This window comes from Rhincodon typus, chromosome 45 (assembly GCF_021869965.1).
Source record: "Rhincodon typus isolate 14 chromosome 45, sRhiTyp1.1, whole genome shotgun sequence".
Classification (NCBI taxonomy): domain Eukaryota; kingdom Metazoa; phylum Chordata; class Chondrichthyes; order Orectolobiformes; family Rhincodontidae; genus Rhincodon; species Rhincodon typus.
The window spans coordinates 9,883,530-9,902,966 of NC_063376.1; the positions used below are offsets into that span (position 1 = coordinate 9,883,530).

At 47.1% G+C, this 19,437-nt stretch overlaps 2 protein-coding genes across 2 annotated transcripts in view; both read right to left on the minus strand.

Annotated features, from left to right (window-relative positions):
* LOC109920214 (protein mono-ADP-ribosyltransferase TIPARP-like) overlaps positions 1–16,136 on the minus strand; it is a 22,627-nt gene extending 6,491 nt beyond the window's left edge. Inside the window, exons 1-5 of the mRNA XM_048619963.1 lie at positions 15,950–16,136; positions 12,647–13,361; positions 4,712–4,874; positions 1,200–1,390; positions 122–388 (exon numbers count right to left, since the gene is read on the minus strand). Of these exons, the coding sequence (XP_048475920.1) occupies positions 122–388; positions 1,200–1,390; positions 4,712–4,874; positions 12,647–13,344 (1,319 nt within the window). The 5' untranslated portion in view covers positions 13,345–13,361; positions 15,950–16,136. The remainder of the gene's footprint in view (positions 1–121; positions 389–1,199; positions 1,391–4,711; positions 4,875–12,646; positions 13,362–15,949) is intronic.
* The window catches only part of LOC125487800 (chromodomain-helicase-DNA-binding protein 5-like), a 14,660-nt gene continuing 10,689 nt past the window's right edge, over positions 15,467–19,437 (minus strand). Inside the window, exons 5-7 of the mRNA XM_048620069.1 lie at positions 18,199–18,268; positions 15,950–16,165; positions 15,467–15,481 (exon numbers count right to left, since the gene is read on the minus strand). Coding sequence (XP_048476026.1) covers positions 15,467–15,481; positions 15,950–16,165; positions 18,199–18,268 — 301 coding nt within the window. The remainder of the gene's footprint in view (positions 15,482–15,949; positions 16,166–18,198; positions 18,269–19,437) is intronic.

The window sequence follows — 19,437 nt, forward strand, 5'->3', positions numbered from 1 at the left end:
GGGCTGGAGGAGGTTACAGAGATAGGGAGGGGGTGTAGGGGCTGGAGAAGGTTACAGAGATAGGGAAGGATTTGAAAATATGGTTGTGAAGTTTGAATGATTAAAAATAAACATTGCTCACCTGATGTACTTGTCCCAAAGGAACTGGTTTTGCACCCGTAATATGCTCAAGATGACGAATTTAGTCTCCAGCATGGTCTTGTGGAATAGGTTGTAGACCACCCTGTACGCTTTGTCATCCAGTGACATGGGCACTTTGATAAAGTCCACATTGGGATCCATGGGGATCCAGGTCTCTGGGTACATATGCTCACAGTCAGAATTGGTAGCAGCTGGCGAGGGGCTCTCAGGCACAGAGGGGCATGTCTCAAATGACCCAGACAATGTCCTGAAAACACAATTTCCCATTAGCACATGGTCAAACATTGATGCTTGCAATTTCTTCATCCTCCTAGTGATGGGATTAATGGAATTCCAAATAGCGCACCCTTCCGAAACTCCCACTGTATCTCTGTGATGTTGTCCATCTCCCACATTAGGACACACTGTCTGTGGGACACGTGTAAACTTCATACAAAGTGAAAGCATTTTTAAAATTTATTATCTTGTTGGATGTGGGCAGCATTGGCGAGGCTAATATTTGTTGCCCTTTTACTAATTTCCCCTTGAGCTAGATCGCTCATTCGGTTATTTCAGAGGTCAGTTAAGAGTCACATGTAGGCCAGACCAGGTAAGGATGGCAGATTTCCTTCTCTAAAGCATATTAGTGAACCAGATGGGATTTTGTGACAACAAATGATGGTTGTCACGGTCACCATTACCAAGACTAGATTCAATTCCAGATTTATTAATCAAAATCAAAACCAGTTGTACTGGTGGGATTCGAACCTGTGCTCCCAGAGTGTTCACCTGGAGCCTCTAGATTTCCAGCCTAGTGACATCACCACCACGTCACCGCTTGCATATTTGTGATGTCCAGTTTTGATTCTTCTTCATCTCCCCAACTGGGAACACCCTCAGTACATTTACCCTCATGAACCCCATCCCTAACCTCGATCAGGTCACCCCTCAGCTTTTTCATTTATATAAACAGCTCCATTCAACTGTTCCAATCAACAGAGAACTGTACATCACTTCCTTACAAATGGAACATCATCAACAGAAGGTCACTGATGCCAACACTGGCCCAAGGCACTCACTTGAGGTAGGGCAGGAGCGTGACGATTGATTGGAAGAGGGGTCGCTTCCGGATGGTTCTCTTTGTGCCTGAGGTGATGTTCTGCTGGTATCTGGCATTGAGATCCACCTTGTATCGCTGGTTCTGGTTAATCATGAAGTACCTCACCACAAAGCCTTGTCGGAGGGCTTCCTCGAAATACTGGGCAAGTGACTGCAAGGACAACATTCAGAGATTGAGAAGTTGGGAGGGAGAGAAGGTTACACAAAAGAAGAAGTACGAGATCCTGAGCGCAAGCATTGGAAATGCAGTCCTCCTCATAAAGACCGTCTTCCCAACTGCAACGTTGCTGCATTCCCATTAATTATTCTGATTAAAAGGCCAACAATAAGTGACACAGTTTGTGTCCTTGTGTTCACAGTCTTCAATTCACTGTGGAGTTAACACCAGAGAAAGAGAGATACTGTCTCATGCAAACCTGTCTTCATTTTGTGTGGAACTCTTTACTGGGCTATGGCCTCAACAAGATCATCCAACAAAGCAAAAGCCAACCAGTGTCCCTTGATGTTCACTTATGGGCCTGTACAGCACAGAAAGAGCATTCGTCCCATCACTGCTGTGACAGTCAACAAAGATCTGACTGCACGAATTCCATTTTCCAGCTTTGGCCCGTAGCACCGCAGGCCAAGGCAACACAAGGGAATATCTAAAAACAGTTTAAATGTGACAAGAGTTTCTGATTCAACCACTCTTTCAGGCAGGGAGTGACTCCCGCCACCCTCTGGGTAAAAGAATTGCTCCTCAACTCCCCTCTTAGTTTTCTACACCTCAACTCTGTGCTGCCTGGTTATTGACCCCAACACGAATGGAAAAAGGGCCTTTTGTATCCAGCCGCTCAATCCTGTACACCTCTGTCAGTTTCCCATTCAATCTTCTCCACTCCAAAGAAAAGAACTCCAGCTTATCCATTAATTATTCAGAGCTCAGACCTCTAGCCTAGGCAACATCATGGTAAATCTCCTCTCTGTACCCTCTATAGAGCAATCACACTCTTCCTATAACATGGTGACCAGAACCGCACACAATACTCCAGTTGTGGCCTAACCAGCACTTTATTCAGGTCAAACTTAACGTCCTTGCTCTTGTATCCTATGCCTCAGCTAATGAAAGCAAGTATCCCATTTTCCTTCTTAACCACCTTAACTACTGGTCCTGCTATCCTCAGGGAGATTCTCCAGCATCTGCACTTCCTACTATCTATGGATATACACATCAAGGTCCCTTTAATCTTCAGGGTCGTGCCATTCACAATGTAACCCGTTGTTAGCCTTTTCCCCAAGTATATTGCCTCATATCTTGCCCCTTTAGAACCCCACAGGAAACATACTTTCAGTTACAGAAACATCCCTCTACTATCACCCTCTTCTTCCTGTCTCTCAGCCAGTTTTGCATCCAATGTGCCACTTTGCTTTAGATCCCATGGGGTCTTACTTTCTTGACCAGTCTGTCATGACCTTTTCAAAAGACTTGCTAAAGTCCACATAGACTCATCCAATGCACAAGTTTCAATCCTTCTGGTTACATCCTCAAATCCTTTGATCAAATTTATCAAACTTTTCTTCAGAATGGCAATGTTCAATGGCATTAGATTTACTGAAACCCTTTTGTCCTAGGAGTTACCATTGACCACAAACTGAACTGGACTAGCCATGTAAATAAAAATGATTACTAGAGCAGGTCAGAGGCTAGGAATCCTGCAGCAGGTAACCTACCCTCTAACTACCCAGAGTCTGTCCATCATCTACAAGGCACAATGTGATGGAATACACCCCACTTGCCTGGATGTTGTAGCTCCAACAACACATCCACGTCCACCACCTTCAACATTCTTTTCCTTCATCACTGACTCATAGTTGTAACAGTGTGTATCATCTACAAGATGCACTGTAGCAACTAATCAAGGCTCTTTAGACAGCACTCTACAAACCCGTGACCTCTACCATCCAGAAGAGAAGAGCTGCAAATACATTGGAATATCATCCCCTGTAATGTCCCACCTGAACCATACATCATCCAGACTTGGAAATACATCGACATTTCTTCAGTGGGTCAAAATCTTGGAACTCCCTCCCTACTGGCATAGTGGGTGTGTCCCCACATCCTGAGACCTGCAGCAGTTCAAGAAGGCAGCTCACCACTACAATTAGGGATGGGCAATAAATGCTGGCCCAGTACCTAAATCCAGTAAGAAAAACAAATAGAACTGTGAGCTGTCTGGTTGGCCGCTGGTTTTGCTAGACTGTCTATGAATCGCCAGGCTATTGTTTAAAATGCATTTCTGGGTGTGTGTATCATTTCGTTGTCAACGTGCATTGCTAAAATGTCACTGCATTGTCCCCGACATAGCCTGATATTGGCAGTGAGGAACCTCGGCTGGTTAACAGTATGGCTGCCTTGTGAACTCTCCCTCCACACGTGCAGCAATACAATGCATTGGGGTAGGTTACTCTGACATAAAGGGAGAGACACAGTCCTCTCCATACCACACAACTGACTTACTCGATATCCCCAGCACAGGGGTTGAACTTTGTACTTTCTGACTCAGGGACAGGAATGCTATAAGGTGAAACATATTAGTATTCCCTGACACATCCACAGTTAGAATTGTCCTGGCGTTTCCTGGGATGAACGATGTACAAAATGATCAGAGGTATAGATAGAGTAGATAGCCAGAGACTTTTTCCTAGGGTGGAGGTAGCTATTATGAGGGGACATAATTTTAAAGTGAAAGGAGGTAGATATCGGGGAGACGTCAGAGGTAGGTTCTTTACTCAGGGAGTGGTAGGGGCATGGAATGCATTGCCGGAGAGGGTAGTGAAGTCGGCCTCATTAGGGGCATTTAAGCAGCTATTAGATAGGCATATGGATGATAGAATAGGGTAGGGGTGGGGGATAGTTAGACGTTAGGTTTCGGGTAAAAGTTTGGCACAACATCACGGGCCAAAGGGCCTGTACTGTGCTGGACTGTTCTATGTTCTATGAATGCAAATTCCACTCTGCACTCATTCCCACAACCATGACATTTTTCAGACATCCCCCATCCAACATTTCAAATAAAAGGATAGGTTGCCTCTTTGCACTGAGTGGAAGGGGCACTGCATTTTAAATCTCCACTTTACCAGTGGGAATAGGTTGGAGCAGACAGGACAACATTTTGCTGGCATAATTCCCCAGGCAGACATCCATATTTAAACCAAATTACTGCATATGTTTGTGACACAGTTTATTCCTCTGAGGAGGTGATGTGAAAGTGTGACATCTCCCTCTCTTTTATACCAATTGGAAAAGTATATTTAAGACCTGACCAAGGTCTTGTTCACTTGATTTCCAAACAGCTCTGTTAAATCTCTCCTGAACCTTCTCTGCTGTAAGGGCCAGCTCACTCCCAGTGCAGTGCTCTGACCCTCTTCAAGACTAGTTTGACCTTTGACAGCAATTCCCACCTTCCGACCTGGTAATGTCGTAGAGCGCTACCTGGGGGTATTCCTTCCACTCGAATGTGTCCCTCCAGTAGTATCTCCAGGTTGTGCGGAAGATGTCAGAGGGGTCAATGTCCGAGGTGCTGAGCCGCCTTAACTCGTCAAACGTCTCGTTCTGAATGGTCATTTGGTCAAAGTCTGCAGTGAAACTCCGATCCCTGAGGTGAAAAGCAAAGTGACCATGAAGCCAGACTCCACCCACAATTTCTTAGGCCTTATTAACCCTGTAAGCAGGCCTTAACTCTATGGATGAGGCTTATTAATCCAATAGACAGGCCTTAGGCAATATTAGCCATATCGACAAGGCAGATGTAGACAACCTCTATACGTAGAAATGGACAAGCCTTATTAAGCCTATAGGCTGCCCTTAAACCATATTAACCCTATAGACAAGACTTATAAACCCTTGAGATCGGCTTTATTAGCCATATACACAAGACTTACCAAACATGAGTCGGCCTTATTAATCCCATGTTTAGAAGAGCGTTTTTAACCCTATAGACAGATTTTATTAATTATATACACAATATTTATTAAACCTGGATAGGCCTTATTTAGTGTATTGACAATACTTATTAACCCTATTGATAGGCTTTAAGTAACTAAGTACGCAAGACTTATCAAACATGGATAGGCCTTATAACCTGATGGACAAGTTTTAATAAGTCTTGTTTGTAGGTTTAATAAGAGTTTTTAATTGTATAGACAGACCTTACTGAACTTGCTGCTACCTATAGGTCACACACCCTTTTCCTGTATCCCTGAAGTCCCACTCAGGACACCAACACGAGTTTGTTAGATATGACTATTGGTCCTTCATTGCCACTGGGTCAAATTCCTAGAACTCTTCAGCCTACAGTGCAGGACACCCAACAACACCACACAGACCACAGTCATTCACTTTAGTACCTCCAAAATACAAAAGGGATAGATGAGGTAAATGCAGGCAAAATGTTTCCCTTGGTTGGGGAGTTCTGAACCAGGGGCACCACTTAAAATTAAGGGGACATCATTTAGGAGTGAGACAAGGAGAATTTGTTTTTACTCAGAGGGTTGGGAATCTTTGGAATTGTCTCCTGCTGAAGCTTATGGAAGCTCAGTCTTTGAATGTGTTTAAGGTAGAGGTTGAAAGATTTCTGATACCCGGGGCGTACATGGTTGTGGGGATGGGGTAAGTAAAAGGCATTGAATTGTTCAATCAGCCATGATCGTATTGAATAACAGAGCAGGTTTGATGGGCTGAATGGCCTACTCCTGTCCGTATATTCCTGCTAGAATGACTGGTTTCTTGATGCTTTTCTGTTTTCTCTAGCAGAGGTTCTTCCCAGCACGAAGTTGAGTCTGACTATTCCAGAATTCCCTCGATACTTTCTGTCTCCCTTCTTAAATAAAAGTATCAGATTAGTTATCTAACAGTGCTCTGGAAACACACCTTTTTCTAAAAAATTATTAAACAGTGTCTCTATCTCCTATCTCTGGATTATTTTAAGAAGAGCAGTGGAAACCATCCTCCACTGCTTGATTTTTTAAATTTTAATATTTCTCTTTTATTTTTAAATGCAATTATATCATTTCTAATCTCACCTTCTAGTGTCAAGTCCACCTCATCTCTCTCTTCTGGTAGGTACTGAAGCAAAAGCTATTTTGCCACCTCACTATCACAGCCCCATGACTGTATCCTGTCCATTCCTGACTGGCCCACCTTCCCTGTCAATTTTCCTATTTCTTTACAAATTGATATGTGATGAGGTTGAAGATCTGCCATGATCCAATTGAATGGAGAAGCAAGGAATGAGGGCCAAATGGCCTACTCCTAGTCTTGGCCTCCTGTCAAGGTCCAAAGCTAGAATGAAGGAGCCAAATGGCCTGTCTTACTCCTGGCCTTAATGTCCACCCTGAGCAGGGATTTATAATTGAATGTCCTGCTCTTAACTCTGGCCTTTTGGTAAGGTCTCCTACTACATCGAAGGATAAGAAGGACTGGCAATAAATGCTGGCCTCGTTAGCAATCCACATCCCAAAATAGTATCCTTTCTTAAAACAACAGTACAACGACAATTGGTTGCTGGAAAGGGAATGAGGTGGTGAGAAGAAGGGTCAATTCCTTGTTTGCATTGATTAGTCACCATCTCAAACTGTTTACTGTGATTGACCCTGTCTCCTGAACTCCAACAGGGCCATGCCACTGTAGGCCAAATGGCCAGAAAATTGAAAGGTAGCAGGACATTGCAGGTTGTCAGGAAATAGCTGCAATCCTTCACCATATGAACAGAGTACAAAAGAAACAGGAAGTTACTGCAAGCTCTTAAGAAAACACTTAGCTCAGCGTCAATCGGAGGACTGGGGCCAATTGAAGGGCCTGCACTTCATAGAGAGTGTCATGGCCCTGGAGAGGGTGAGGAGGAGCATTTAACAGAATGGGACTGGGCAAAGAAACAGAGGTTAGGCTGAAAAATATAAAACACCAGTCGGACCACAACCTGAGCGTTATTCCCTGCTGTAGTTACCTCATCATAGAAAAGATGGCATTGCACAGGAGAGGATTATAGAGGAGATGTACAAGGAGGTTCCGGGATTGGAAAAATGCAGGAAATGTGAGGTAAGACTGGGTAGGCTGAGGTTGTTCTTTGAACAGAGGAGGCTGACGGGAGATTTAATTGAGATGTACAATACTAATACTGGGGGGGCAGGCATTTGAGGTGAAAGGGGGAAAGTTCAAAGGAGATGTGAGGGACAAGTTTTTTTTACTCAGAGAATGGTGGGAGTCTGGAACATGCTGCCAGGGGTAGTGGTGGAGGCAGATACGACAGGAGGGGTCTAAGGGGCTTTTAGAATATACAAGGAATGGAGGGATATGGACCAAGGGCAGGCAGAAGGGATTAGTTTAATTTGGTCAGAGATAGTAAGAACTGCTGATGCTGGAGTCAGAGATAACAAGGTATGGAGCTGGATGAACACAGCAGGCCAGGCAGCATCAGAGGAACAGGAAAGCTGACATTTCGGGTCTGGACCCTTCTTCAGAAATGGGGGAGGGGAAGGGGACTCTGAAATAAATAGAGAGGGGCGAGGCGATGATGGAAGGTGGATTAAGGAGCAGATAGGTGGAGAAGATGGACAGGTCAAGGAGGCGGGGATGGAGCCAGAAAAGATGAGTGTAGTTAGGAAGTTGGGATAGGGTTGGTCAGTTGGGAGGGAGGGGCGGGTAGGTGGGAGGGAAGACGGACAGGTCGAGGAGACGAGGATGAGGCTAATAGGTAGGAAGTTGGGATAGGGGTTGGTCAGTGAGGTGGGGGGAGCGGATAGGTGGGAGAAAAGACGGACAGGTCAAGGAGGCAGAGACGAGATGGGCTGGTTTTGGGATGAGGTGGGGGACGGGGAGATTTTGAAGCTTGTGAAGTCCACATTGAGACCATTGGGCTGCAGGGTTCCCAAGCGGAATATGAGGTGCTGTTCCTGCAGCCTTTGGGTGGCATCGTTGTGGCACTGGAGGAGGCCCAGGATGGAAATGTCGTCCAAGGAGTGGGAGAGGGAGTTGGAGTGGGATTTGGTGTCATGTTCGACACAACATTGTGGGCAGAAGGGCCCATTCCTGTGCTGTATTGTTCTTGTGTTCTACAAATTGTAAGGGGGCCTGGATAAAGGGAATGACTATTACCTTCAGGCCAGAAAGGTCAGTGACCGAGGGGGCATAGATTGAAGGGGATTGGTAGAAGGATTGGAGGGGAAGTGAAATATTTCTTCACCTAGAGGGTTGTCAGGGTCTGGAACCTGCTGCCTGAAAGTGTGGCAGAGGCTGAAACCCACCCAAAAGGTGCTGGCAGCTACATCTGAACTCCTCGATCTCCAAGACCACACACTGTGCTGGAAAACAGGGTTAGCCTGGTAGGCTCGATTGCTGCTCAGGACAGATACCGTGTGCAGAGAGTGGCCTCCTGCTGTGCTGTACATTTTTCCACTCAGAAGAGGAGGAATGGGGAGGAGGGCAGGGAAGGGACAGGAAGAGAATTACTCCAGAGGATGAACATGATGGGCCAAATGGCCTTCCCGCCTGATGTAACAGTTCTATGAGGGCTATCAGTGAATGTGAAAAGACTGAAGAGACTGGGGTTGTTCCCCACGGAGCAGGGAAGGTTAAAGGATGAGATTTGCAAACCAGCCCTCCATCCGTTGACTCCATCTATACTTCCTGCTGCCTTGGGAAAGCAACCAACATCATCACAGACCCCTCCCACTCCGGTTATGCTCTCTTCCACCCTGTTCTGCCAGGCAGAAGGTATAAAAGTTTGAATATATGCATCAACAGATTCAAGAACAGCTTCTGCCCTGATGTTATTAGATTTTTGAATGGACATCTCAAATGTTAATTCTGATCTTTCTCTCTGCACCTTCACTGCAGCTGTAAACACTGCATTCTGCACTCTACTCTGCTACCCTAAAGCACTTTGTATCCATCTGCCTGTATAGCATGAAAAGAACACTTTTCACTGTATCTTGGTACACATGACCATAATAAAATCGATCAATAATTGGGAGCATTCAGTCACATAAATTGAGAGAAACTACTGCCCTCCAACAGGAGAGTAATGTGGATGCTGAATATCTGAAATACAAACAGGAAGTGCTGGAGAAACTCAGCAGGCCTGACCATGTCTATGGAGAGACGAAAGTTCTGAGTCTGATATGACTCTTCTTTAGAACTGTTGATGTTGGCAGTGTCAGAGTCCAAAGGCAGGGGGTCAGTCATCAGAGGGAGACAGATCGGGAAGGAACCAGGAGGTGGGCAGAGAGAGCGAGAGATCAGGAGATATTTTATTCCCACAGAGTTGTTGTGATCTGGAACATGCTGTCTGAATGGGTGATGGAGGCAGATTTAATGACAACTTTCAGAAAGGATTTGGAGAAATAATTGAAAGGGAGGAATGTGCAGGGCTGTGCGGATAGCGCAAGTTGGTGATGGGAGGGAGTGGGACTAATTGAAAGTCATTTCAACTCCACCCTTCCCACCACACCCAAACAAATCAGCCTCTAATGTCAATGAAGCATAAAGTCCCAGCAGCATGGTCCTGGCACAGAACTGATTAATCACCTCCGCTGAATTAGCTTGGAAGGGGAATGGGATGAATTCTGTCTGTAAAAGTACTAATCACTGTGGGAGACAAGAGAGAACTGTGGGGAGAGGAACCCACCCTTGGGTGCTCCAAAATCGAGAGCCCATTGATTTGGAGATGCGCTGTTTCACTCAGGGCCCCACCTGTCCCCATGAGAGAAAATTAACTATTCTAAATTGAGCTGCAATATTCTCCCTAGAATCTTGGGTCCAATATTTACTCCCCCTCCCAAAAACCACTAAAATAGACAATCACTGTACTCTCTGTGCAACCTTGAACCTAGAAATGATCTGCTGCTTTTCCTACCACATCGACTACACATCCATTAGCTGTGAAGTGGGTTGAACTGTCCTCAGGTGCTACAGAAATGTAGCTTCTTCCAGTATCTGTATTACCATGAATGGCCAAGAATTCCCAGCATCCAGGTGCTAGTGACCTTCCTACCCTCTTCACTGGCACCTCCAGCTTCCCTCTTTTCCCAACAATCAGCCAGTGGCAGGTTCTGAAAGAGTTCCACAGAGGCTAGTATCCCATCACCAAGTCAAGCTTTGTTTCCACGTGGCGAGACCTTGACACTAATCCAGCTCCCTCAGAGCCAGCTCTCAGAGCGAGCAGAACCCCTGACACTCCTGTTTATATCTGTCATTCAGGACTCCCTGACTGGACCATATTCTATGAGGTCCACCAGGCTGACCTCATTACAATCACTACATCCCTCCCCCTCTGAGTCTGAGGACATTGAAAATAGAACAGTACAGCACAGTACAGGCCCTTCAGCCCATGATGTTGTGCCAACCTATTATCCTACCAAGATCAATCTACCCTGCATACCCTACATTTTACTATCCTCCATGTGCCTATCCAAGAGTCGCTTAAATGTCTCTAAAGTATCTGACTCCCCTACCATTGCCGGCAGCGCATTCCACACGCCCACCACTCTCTGTGTGAAGAACCTACCTCTGACATCTCCCCTATATTTTCCTCCAATTGCTTTAAAATTATGCCCCCTTGTAATAGTCATTTCCGCCCTGGGAAAAAGTCTGTGGCTATCCACTCTATCTATGCCTCTCATCATCTTGTAAACCTCTATCAAGTCACCTCTCATCCTTCTTCGTTGTAATGAGAAAAGCCCTAGCTCCCTCAACCTTTCCTCATAAGACCAGCCCTCCAGTCCAGGCAGCATCCTGGTAAATCTCCTCTGCACCCTCTCTAAAGCTTCCACATCTTTCCTATAATGAGGCAACCAGAACTGAACACAATATTCCAAGTGTGGTCTAACCAGAGTTTTATAGAGCTGCAGACATTGGCTGCTTTTTTTTGTAGCTCTTACTGGGGCATTTTAGCACCAGGTTACGTTCCTCCAACTCTGCCTCTGATACAGATGGTGTGTAGTACACAATAGCTTGTCTCTTGCGCCCGGAGCGTCTTGGAAGAAATTCATTCTCCTCTTCTGCCGGCAAACACATCGAGGCGATGACATCCACTGTGTCCCACACAGATTCCAAGCTATCTTCAACGCTTGACGGAGACAGGGAACCCACAGGAACCAGGACAGTTTGGTACCTAGTGAAGTTGTAGGCTGTTTCCTTAAGCCTTCAAAGTTTGGACTGCTCTTTCTGCCAGATCATTGGATAATGGATGGTGTGCAGCTGTCCTTATATGATGAATAACATTCGACTTCAGGAAATACTCAAAGTCCCTGCTGGTAAATGATGGCCCATTATCTGTGACCAACACGTCTGGAAATCCATGTATTGCAAAAGATACATGCAGATTTTCTGTTGTCATCCCCATGTTTGACGAACGAACGCTATGCATTTCCAGCTGTTTTGAATGATGACCAAGAACTTCAGTGGTAAATCTGTGGAACTCATTGCTGTAGAGGACTGTGGAGGCCAAGTCATTGAGTGTATTTAAGACAGAAACAGACATGTTCCTGATTAGTAAGGGGATCAAAGGTTACAGAGACAAGGCAGGAGTTTAGGGTTGAAAAACATACCAACCATGACTGAATGGCAGAGAAGACTTGATGGGCCAAATGGCCAAATTCTACTCCTATCTCCTATATATATACACTGAGGCAGGCACATGGACACAAGTATGTGCACTCAGACACGTCCAGAGTGAGAGTGCTGCCCATTCCCTTGTCCCACTGTCACTAATCCCAGAAATGCCTTGAAGGAGTCTGCACAGACTGAAAACGCAAGTACGACTGGATATGGGATCCTGGCTTTCGTAAATAGGGAATGAGACGCAACAGCAAGAATTGATGATGAACCTTTGTCAAACAAAGGCCCAACATCAGCTGCAGCACTGTGCCCAGTTCTGGGAGCCACATTTTAGGAAGGGTGTGAAAATATTAGCGAGGGCGTAGAAAATATTCAAGAGAATGGTGCAGGGAAGAGGAGCTTCAGTGATGTGGATAGATATGAGAAGCTGGGACTGTTCTCCTTAGTGAAGAGAAGGTGGAGAGGAGACATCATCAATAGGATTAATATCAGGAGGGGTCTGGACAGAGCTGCAAGGGAGACAGTCTTCCCATTGGAGGGAGGATTGAGAATGAGAGGAACATAGAGTTAAAAGGGTTTGGTAAAAGGAGCAACAGCAACACAGTAACAAATCTCATGCAGTGAGTGGTCAGGATCTGGAGTGAGCCGCCTGAGTGGGGAGTAAAAGAGAGGATTCAATCGAGGAAGAGGAGACTGAAGAGGAACAGAGTGACGCGGGAAAGTTGGCGAGCCAATCTGACAAGCCAGCATGGTGATGACAGGCCAAATGGCCTCTACCTGTGCTTGGGATAGCCCAGTGTCTGAAAGACTCACCTGTAGCGAAGGGTGACCTTCTCTTTGTCAGGGTCACAGTACAACCTTTCCAGCATCTCCTGACCTTCTTCCTGTACACTCTCCCAGTGCTGGGTGGCTGCCCTCCTCATCTGCCAGTGATAGGGCAGGGCCGTGTGGTGGTAAGGACAGCAGTCACCTTCAAGACAACAGCCCACCAGGAAGCGGGAGCAGATGGACACTCCGTTTTCCTGGCGCGTGTGGTACTGTAGCTGGGTCAGGACGTCCAGGAGATGGTCCAGGCTCATTTCGTCCTCTGGGAAAGCTGGGGCCTCACAGCTTGGAGTCCTCCGTCCCAGCGACTCAGCCTCCCTCAGTTCCATCTCCACAGCCTCGGTGGATGGGAGCTCCCAGCCGGGGGACACAGCTGAGGCCTGTCCCAGGAGGTTGGTGGTGGCCTGCAGGTCCAGCGGCTTAGCGGCTGGAGCCAGGCTGTCTAAGCTTGCTAGGCCCGGTGGAGAACCAGTCCTGGTCACCAAGGGAGACGGCTGCACCACGCTCACTCGCTCCTTCTTGATCAGGTGCTTGAGAGTTCGAAGAAGTCTCTCGCTGTCCTTCTTTCTCCTCAGACGGTCCATTGGGTGAGCCTTGACCAGCGAGATCTTGACCAGGGGATCAACATGGGCCCGATCAGCATCGGGCGATGGATCACTGGCCACTGTTCCTGTGTGTCCTGCCATGGCCTCGTGGAAATACCCTTCGAATGAAACACAAACAAAACTCAATAAACAGCAATAATCTGCTCTTAAATAGTATCTTTCATGTAGTAAAACGCCCCAAGGATACCCATAAAACTCCCACCACTCTCTTCAAATATATACTTCATATAATTCAACAAATGTTACAGTGACTCAGTGGTTAGCACTGCTGCCATACAGTAGCAGGGACCCTGGGTTCGATTCCACCTTCGGGCAACTGTCGGTGTGAAGTTTGCACGTTCTCCCCATATCTGCATGAGCCTCCTCCAGGTGCTCCAGTTTCCTCCCACAGTCCAAAGATGTGCAGGTTAGGGTGGATTGGCCATGCTACATTGCCCGTAGTGTCCAGGGATGTGCAGGATAGGTAGGTTAGCCATGGGAAATGCAGGGTTACAGGGATAAGGTGGAGGGTGGGTCTGGGTGGGATGCTCTTCAGAGGGTCGGTGTGGACTTGATGGGCTGAATAGCTTGTTTCCACACTGTAGGGTTTCCATGAAACATGAATTTCTTCTTATAAAACCATCGAAAATTTAAACGGGAGTAAGTCAGTCATACCATTCTGGCATGAACTCATCGAGATCATGGCTGATCCTCCATTCTGACGCTGTACACTCACTTTCTCCATAATCCTCGATACCTTTAACTCCCAGAAATCTACCTCTTTCCTAAATATATTCAGTGACTCGGCCTCCACAGCCTTCTGTGGTCGTGAATACCACAGGTTCACCCCTCTCCAAGTGAAGACATTCCTCCCTATCTCAGTCCGAAACGGCTGACTGTGTATCCTGAGTAAGTGTTCTGGAGACTCCCCCCTCCCCCAGCCTGAGGGAAACATCATCCTCATGTCCAATCTGTCCAGCCCCGTCAGAATCTTAAACCTTTCAATGAGATCCCCTCTCACTCTACTAAATTAATTCATCAATTTGTCTTTGGAATTTAGAGAAGGAATGTAAGCAATAACTCTTCCCTAATTTTCTGAACCCAGTGGCACAGTGCTGCTGCTGACCTAATCCTGATTCAAAACTGAGCCTGGGATCTCTCCCGCCCTGTTTTAATCCAGACACCTTCCACTTATTGTCAGTGAAACCTTTTGAAATAACATGCCATTTGGAGCAGCCTCGCCCTCTCTCGATAACTGCATCCTAATAACATCAGCCAATTCACAAGAACCAAACCTGTTTAGCAGTGACCTCACTACAAACCAATTACAGATAGAGAGAGAGAGGCAGAGAGAGAGAGAGAGAAAGAGAGAAGAGAGAGATAAAGAAAGGAAACTATTGAAGGTGTGATTCATGCCCAAAGTGAGGTTTCTCTTATGCAACACCATGCCATTGGGTTCTGTCTGCAAGTCTGGGAGTCAAAACCCTTTCTCCCTCACCCCCCACAACATATGCCTGTCAAACCCCTCCTGGGTAATAACACCTAACAAAACCCCTCTAAGACAATTTCCCCAATTCCTCTCAGACAGTGTACCTTCCATTACTCCCTCTCAGATAATAGGCCTCCTAATACCTGTTTTAGGTAACATACCTCCCAATACCCCTCTTAGACAATTCCACCAATAACCCTCTCCGAAAATTTCCCTCCCAGATAATATCCATCCTAACATCCCTCTCAGGCAATACCTTCAATACTCTTCCCAGATAATAACCCTCCCAATAAGATGACAGATGATCATAGAATCATACAGTACAGAGAAGACGCTTCAGCCCATCAAAAACGTCCTATTACCTACACTAGTCCCACTTTCCCACACTAGGCCCATAGCATTGAATGTTTTGACACTTCAAGTGTTTATCCAAGTACTTTATAAAGATTGTGAGGTTTTTCCGCTTCCACTACCCTCCCAGGTCCCCAGATCCCAGGTACTCCAGATCCCCACCAGCTTCTGGGTCAAAAGGTTTTCCTCAAATCCCCTCCAAACCACCTGCCTTTCACCTTAAAATCATGACCCCTTATTACTGACCTTTTGACTAAGGGGAACTGCTGCTTTCTAGTCACTCTGTCCACACCACACACAATAACCTTCCCAATGCTCGTCTTAAATAACACCCCTCCCAAACAACTGCCCTAGCTCTGGTCCTGCCTCTCTCGGAGGAGAGTCTCATGTTGTATCATTCTAAAGAGAAAGGAATCCAGTTTTGTTTCGATTGAGGAAATCCTGTTAGACAGAGAATCTAACAAGACTGATGACTCAGAGAGTGGAGTTCAGTGAATCAGCAGTGAGCTGGGATATACAGGGGGCAAACATAGTCTTCAATCCTCCCTTCTCATAACCCGTAGTGACCTTCTAAATAAACCCCTCTGTCTCTCTCCTCCCCGTCTCTATCTCTCTGTCTGTCTTCCTCTCTGTCTCTTGTCTGTCTTTCTGCTTTTCTTTGTCTCTCTCCTTCCCTCTGTCTCTCTCTCGCCCCATCTCCTTTACCCCTGCCTCAAGTTTCCCTCCTCCACTAATACTCTCACCTTTTCTCTTCTGATGAGGTCTCATCCCCCAACCACCCCCCCACTCTCTCACTATCAAAATTCTCCCTCCCCGTCCGTCTCTCTGCCCTTGCCTCTCTCTCTCCTTTGTTCCTCTCTCTCTCACCTGTCTTGCTGTCTGTCTCCGATCTCCAGGTGAACTGGGACAGTCTCTTTCTCTGTATGTCTGTCTGTCTGTCGGAGCCGGGCTAGGCTTCCTCCTCCTCCGGAGCTCCTGCTCCGTCCCTCTTGCTGGGTGCCCGGGGAAGATCAGCCCTTTCCTGGAGCCTTGGTCTCGGCCTCCAAGCGGTTTTATATCGAGACGAGACAGAGTCTCCGCCTCCTGGAGATTTCACAGTGAAACCGAGAACAGTTCATTGTCAAAGCGACAGTACCTCCGCACGCTCACAGCTCCCACTTACCCCCCGGGCAGTTTACCCCCTCACAATACCCCCCCCCCCACCGCCCCGCCCCCCCCCACCCCCCCGCGCACACTCCCCCCCCAACTCACCCCCTTTGGGCAGTTTACCCCTTCATAGCTACCCCCTGGGCAGTTTACCCCCTCACAGATACCCCCTCACTGACAGCCCAGCTCTCACAGATACCCCTGGGCAGATTACCCCTTCACAGATATACCCTGGGCAGTTTACCCCTTCACAGATATCCCCTGGGCAGTTTACCTCTTCACAGATATCCCTCCCTGATATTCCCCACATCTGACACATGCCAGACAGATATCCCTTACAGATGCCTCCTAGACATATATCCCCTGCACAGATAGCCCATACTTCCCTATGCTAACTTTCATTGTACCCCCTAGACTGAATACCCCTCACAGAGGGTGGGGCGATGGCTGGTGGTATTATCCCTAGACTGTTAATCCAGAGACCCAGGTAATGTTCTGGGGCCCAGGTTTGAATCCTGCCATGGCAGGATGGTGGAATTTGAATTCAATAAACATCTGGAATCAAGAATCTAATCCATTGTCAAATGTTGGGGAAAACTCATCTGGTTCATTAATGTCCTTCAGGGAAGGAAACTCTCATCCTTACCTGGTCTGGCCGACATGTGACCTATTGTAATGTGGTTGCTCTTAACTAACCTCTGGCCAATTAGGAAGGGGCAATAAATGCTGCCTAGCCACCAATGCCCACATCCCATGAATAAACTAACAAAAGAATTGCCTCCTTATCATAGTAACATCGTGATGCCGAACAATTTTGGAGGGTGTTTGGGGAGATTGTGCTACATTGTTGGAGGGTCAATACAGAGGAAGTGCTGCACTGTTGGAAGGTCAGTGCTAGGTGAGCGCCGCACTGTTGGAGGGTCAGTACTGAGGGAGTGCTGCATTGTTGGAGGGTCAATACAGAAGAAGTGCTGCACTGTCGGAAGGTCAGTGCTAGGTGAGTGCCGCACTGTTGGAGGGTCAGTACTGAGGGAATGCTGCATTGTTGGAGGGTCAATGCTGAGGGAGCATTAGACTGTCTGAGGGTCAGTAGTGAGGCAGTGATGCGCTGTCAGGGGATCAGTGCTGGGGGTGTGCCTTACTGTCCCAGGGTCAGTATTGAGGGAGTACCACACTGTTACACAGTCAATACTGACAGAGTGCTGCTGGATCTGTGCCAAATACTAGTTAAGTCACAACTGGATGCATGCTGTATCTGGTCACCACATTAAAGAAAGAATGGAGGGGTGCAGAGAAGATTTATCAGGATGCTGCCTGGGGTGGGGTGTTCTGAGCTATCGGGAACGACAAATGACCACCTCCAGCAATGGTTCCACCTTCGAGAAACTGTAGCCACGCAGGACTGGCCAGGGATCAGGAAGTGAATGGAGAGTGAATGGAAACCTTTGTCAATCACTGGTTCAGCCCAAGCCAAAGGCTGTGTCCCAGTACCAGGACGGAAATTGCCTAACAGCGCAGTGGAAGTGGATTCAATTCAATCATAACTGCAGAGGAAGTGGTGGGAGATCCCTGTGGAAATAATAAGAAGGGGAGTAGGCCTAATTGGATCGCACTGTTCAAAGAGCCAGTACTGCTACCACAGGCAGAATGGCCTCCTCCTGTTCTGGGAGATTTGAAGCAACAAGACACTGATTAAAAACAAATATGGAATAGCATCAAAACAGATGATTCAGAACCTGAAAAGGATCTCCAGGAAGTTTCACATGTCTTTTTAACCACTCACAGCCCAGGGTCAGTCCTGTTTTTAGTTCTGATTTATTTTCAGTTTTGTGTGAGCTCACGTCAAAAAGGAACCTGCCAAATTGCGATTGAAAATGCTCTTGCCCAGTGTGCAGTTCCTGGTGGCAGGTAGATTGGATCAGCTAGTCAGCTAGAAAAGCCATCATGCTCGCAGCCAGCTCTGCCCTCACCTGCTCCAGAGGCAGCAGGGTGATTTCTCTCAGGGAGAACCTTGGGGCACATGTGCCTCTTTGACCCCACCTGAGGGACAATGAAGCAAAATACAGTTCCAGCTCATCCCCCAAACTTCTCCCACCAAAACTGCAGAAAACCATCAGAAAAAAAGCACAGATTGGACTCAAACATTTTTGACTGTGGCTCTGAGGACAACTGCAGACTATCCATTGGTATCACGAGACATTCTGCCAGCCCCGGGAGTGTTTGATGGGGGATGGTGTAGAGGACGCTTTACTCTGTATCTAACCCCGTGCTGTCCCTGTCTTGGGAGTGTTTGATGGGGTACAGTATAGAGGGAGCTTTACTCTGTATCTAACCCCTTGTGTCCCTGTCCTGGGAGTCTTTAATGGGAACAGTGTAGAGAGTGCTTTACTCTGTATCTAACCTCGTGCTGTCCCTGTCCTGGCAGTTTTTAAAAGGGGGACGGTGTAGAGGAAGCTATACTCTGTATCTTAGCCTGTGCTGTCCCTGTCATAGGAGTGTTTGATGGGGGAACAGTGTAGAGGGAGCTTTACTCTATATCTAAGCCTGTGCTGTCCCTGTCCTGGGAGTGTTTGATGGGGACAGTGTAGACGGAGCTTTACTCTGTATCTAACCCCGTGCTGTCCCTGTCCTGGGAGTGTTTGATAGGGGAATGGTGTAGAGGGAGCTTTACTCTGTATCTAACCCCATGCTGACCCTGTCTTGAGAGTGTTTGCTGTCCTGTCCTGCGAGTGTTTGATAGGGGAATGGTGTAAGAGAGAGCTTTACTCTGTATCTAATCCTGAGCTATCCCTGTCCAGGGAGTGTCTGATAGGGTCTGATTAACTATGACCCACCCTGCCATCCTGAGTGAACCCACACAGGTCAGTGATATTGTTGAATTGGTGTGTGGTCTATTTTGTTGTCTCAGCAAAAGAGTTGGCGGCTGGTCCTGTTTGCCTCCTGGGGCCCTGGGACAGGAGTAGAAAGGGAGGAATGTTTCCCACAATTGCTTGTCCTTGGGCATTAACTTCACCCTGAGACAGTTACCCAATGGCAGTCTGCTGAGGTGTGGGGGAGGGGCAAGTTATTTTGGTCGGGGGGGGTGAAGGTGAGAAGTTGGGGGGTGGGTGCGGAGTAAGAGGGGCGTCTCCTAAGGAGAAGATCGCTCCCCCAGACCCTCTCAATTGCAAACCTGAGCGCTCAGCGCTTGAATGAACAAACTACATTTA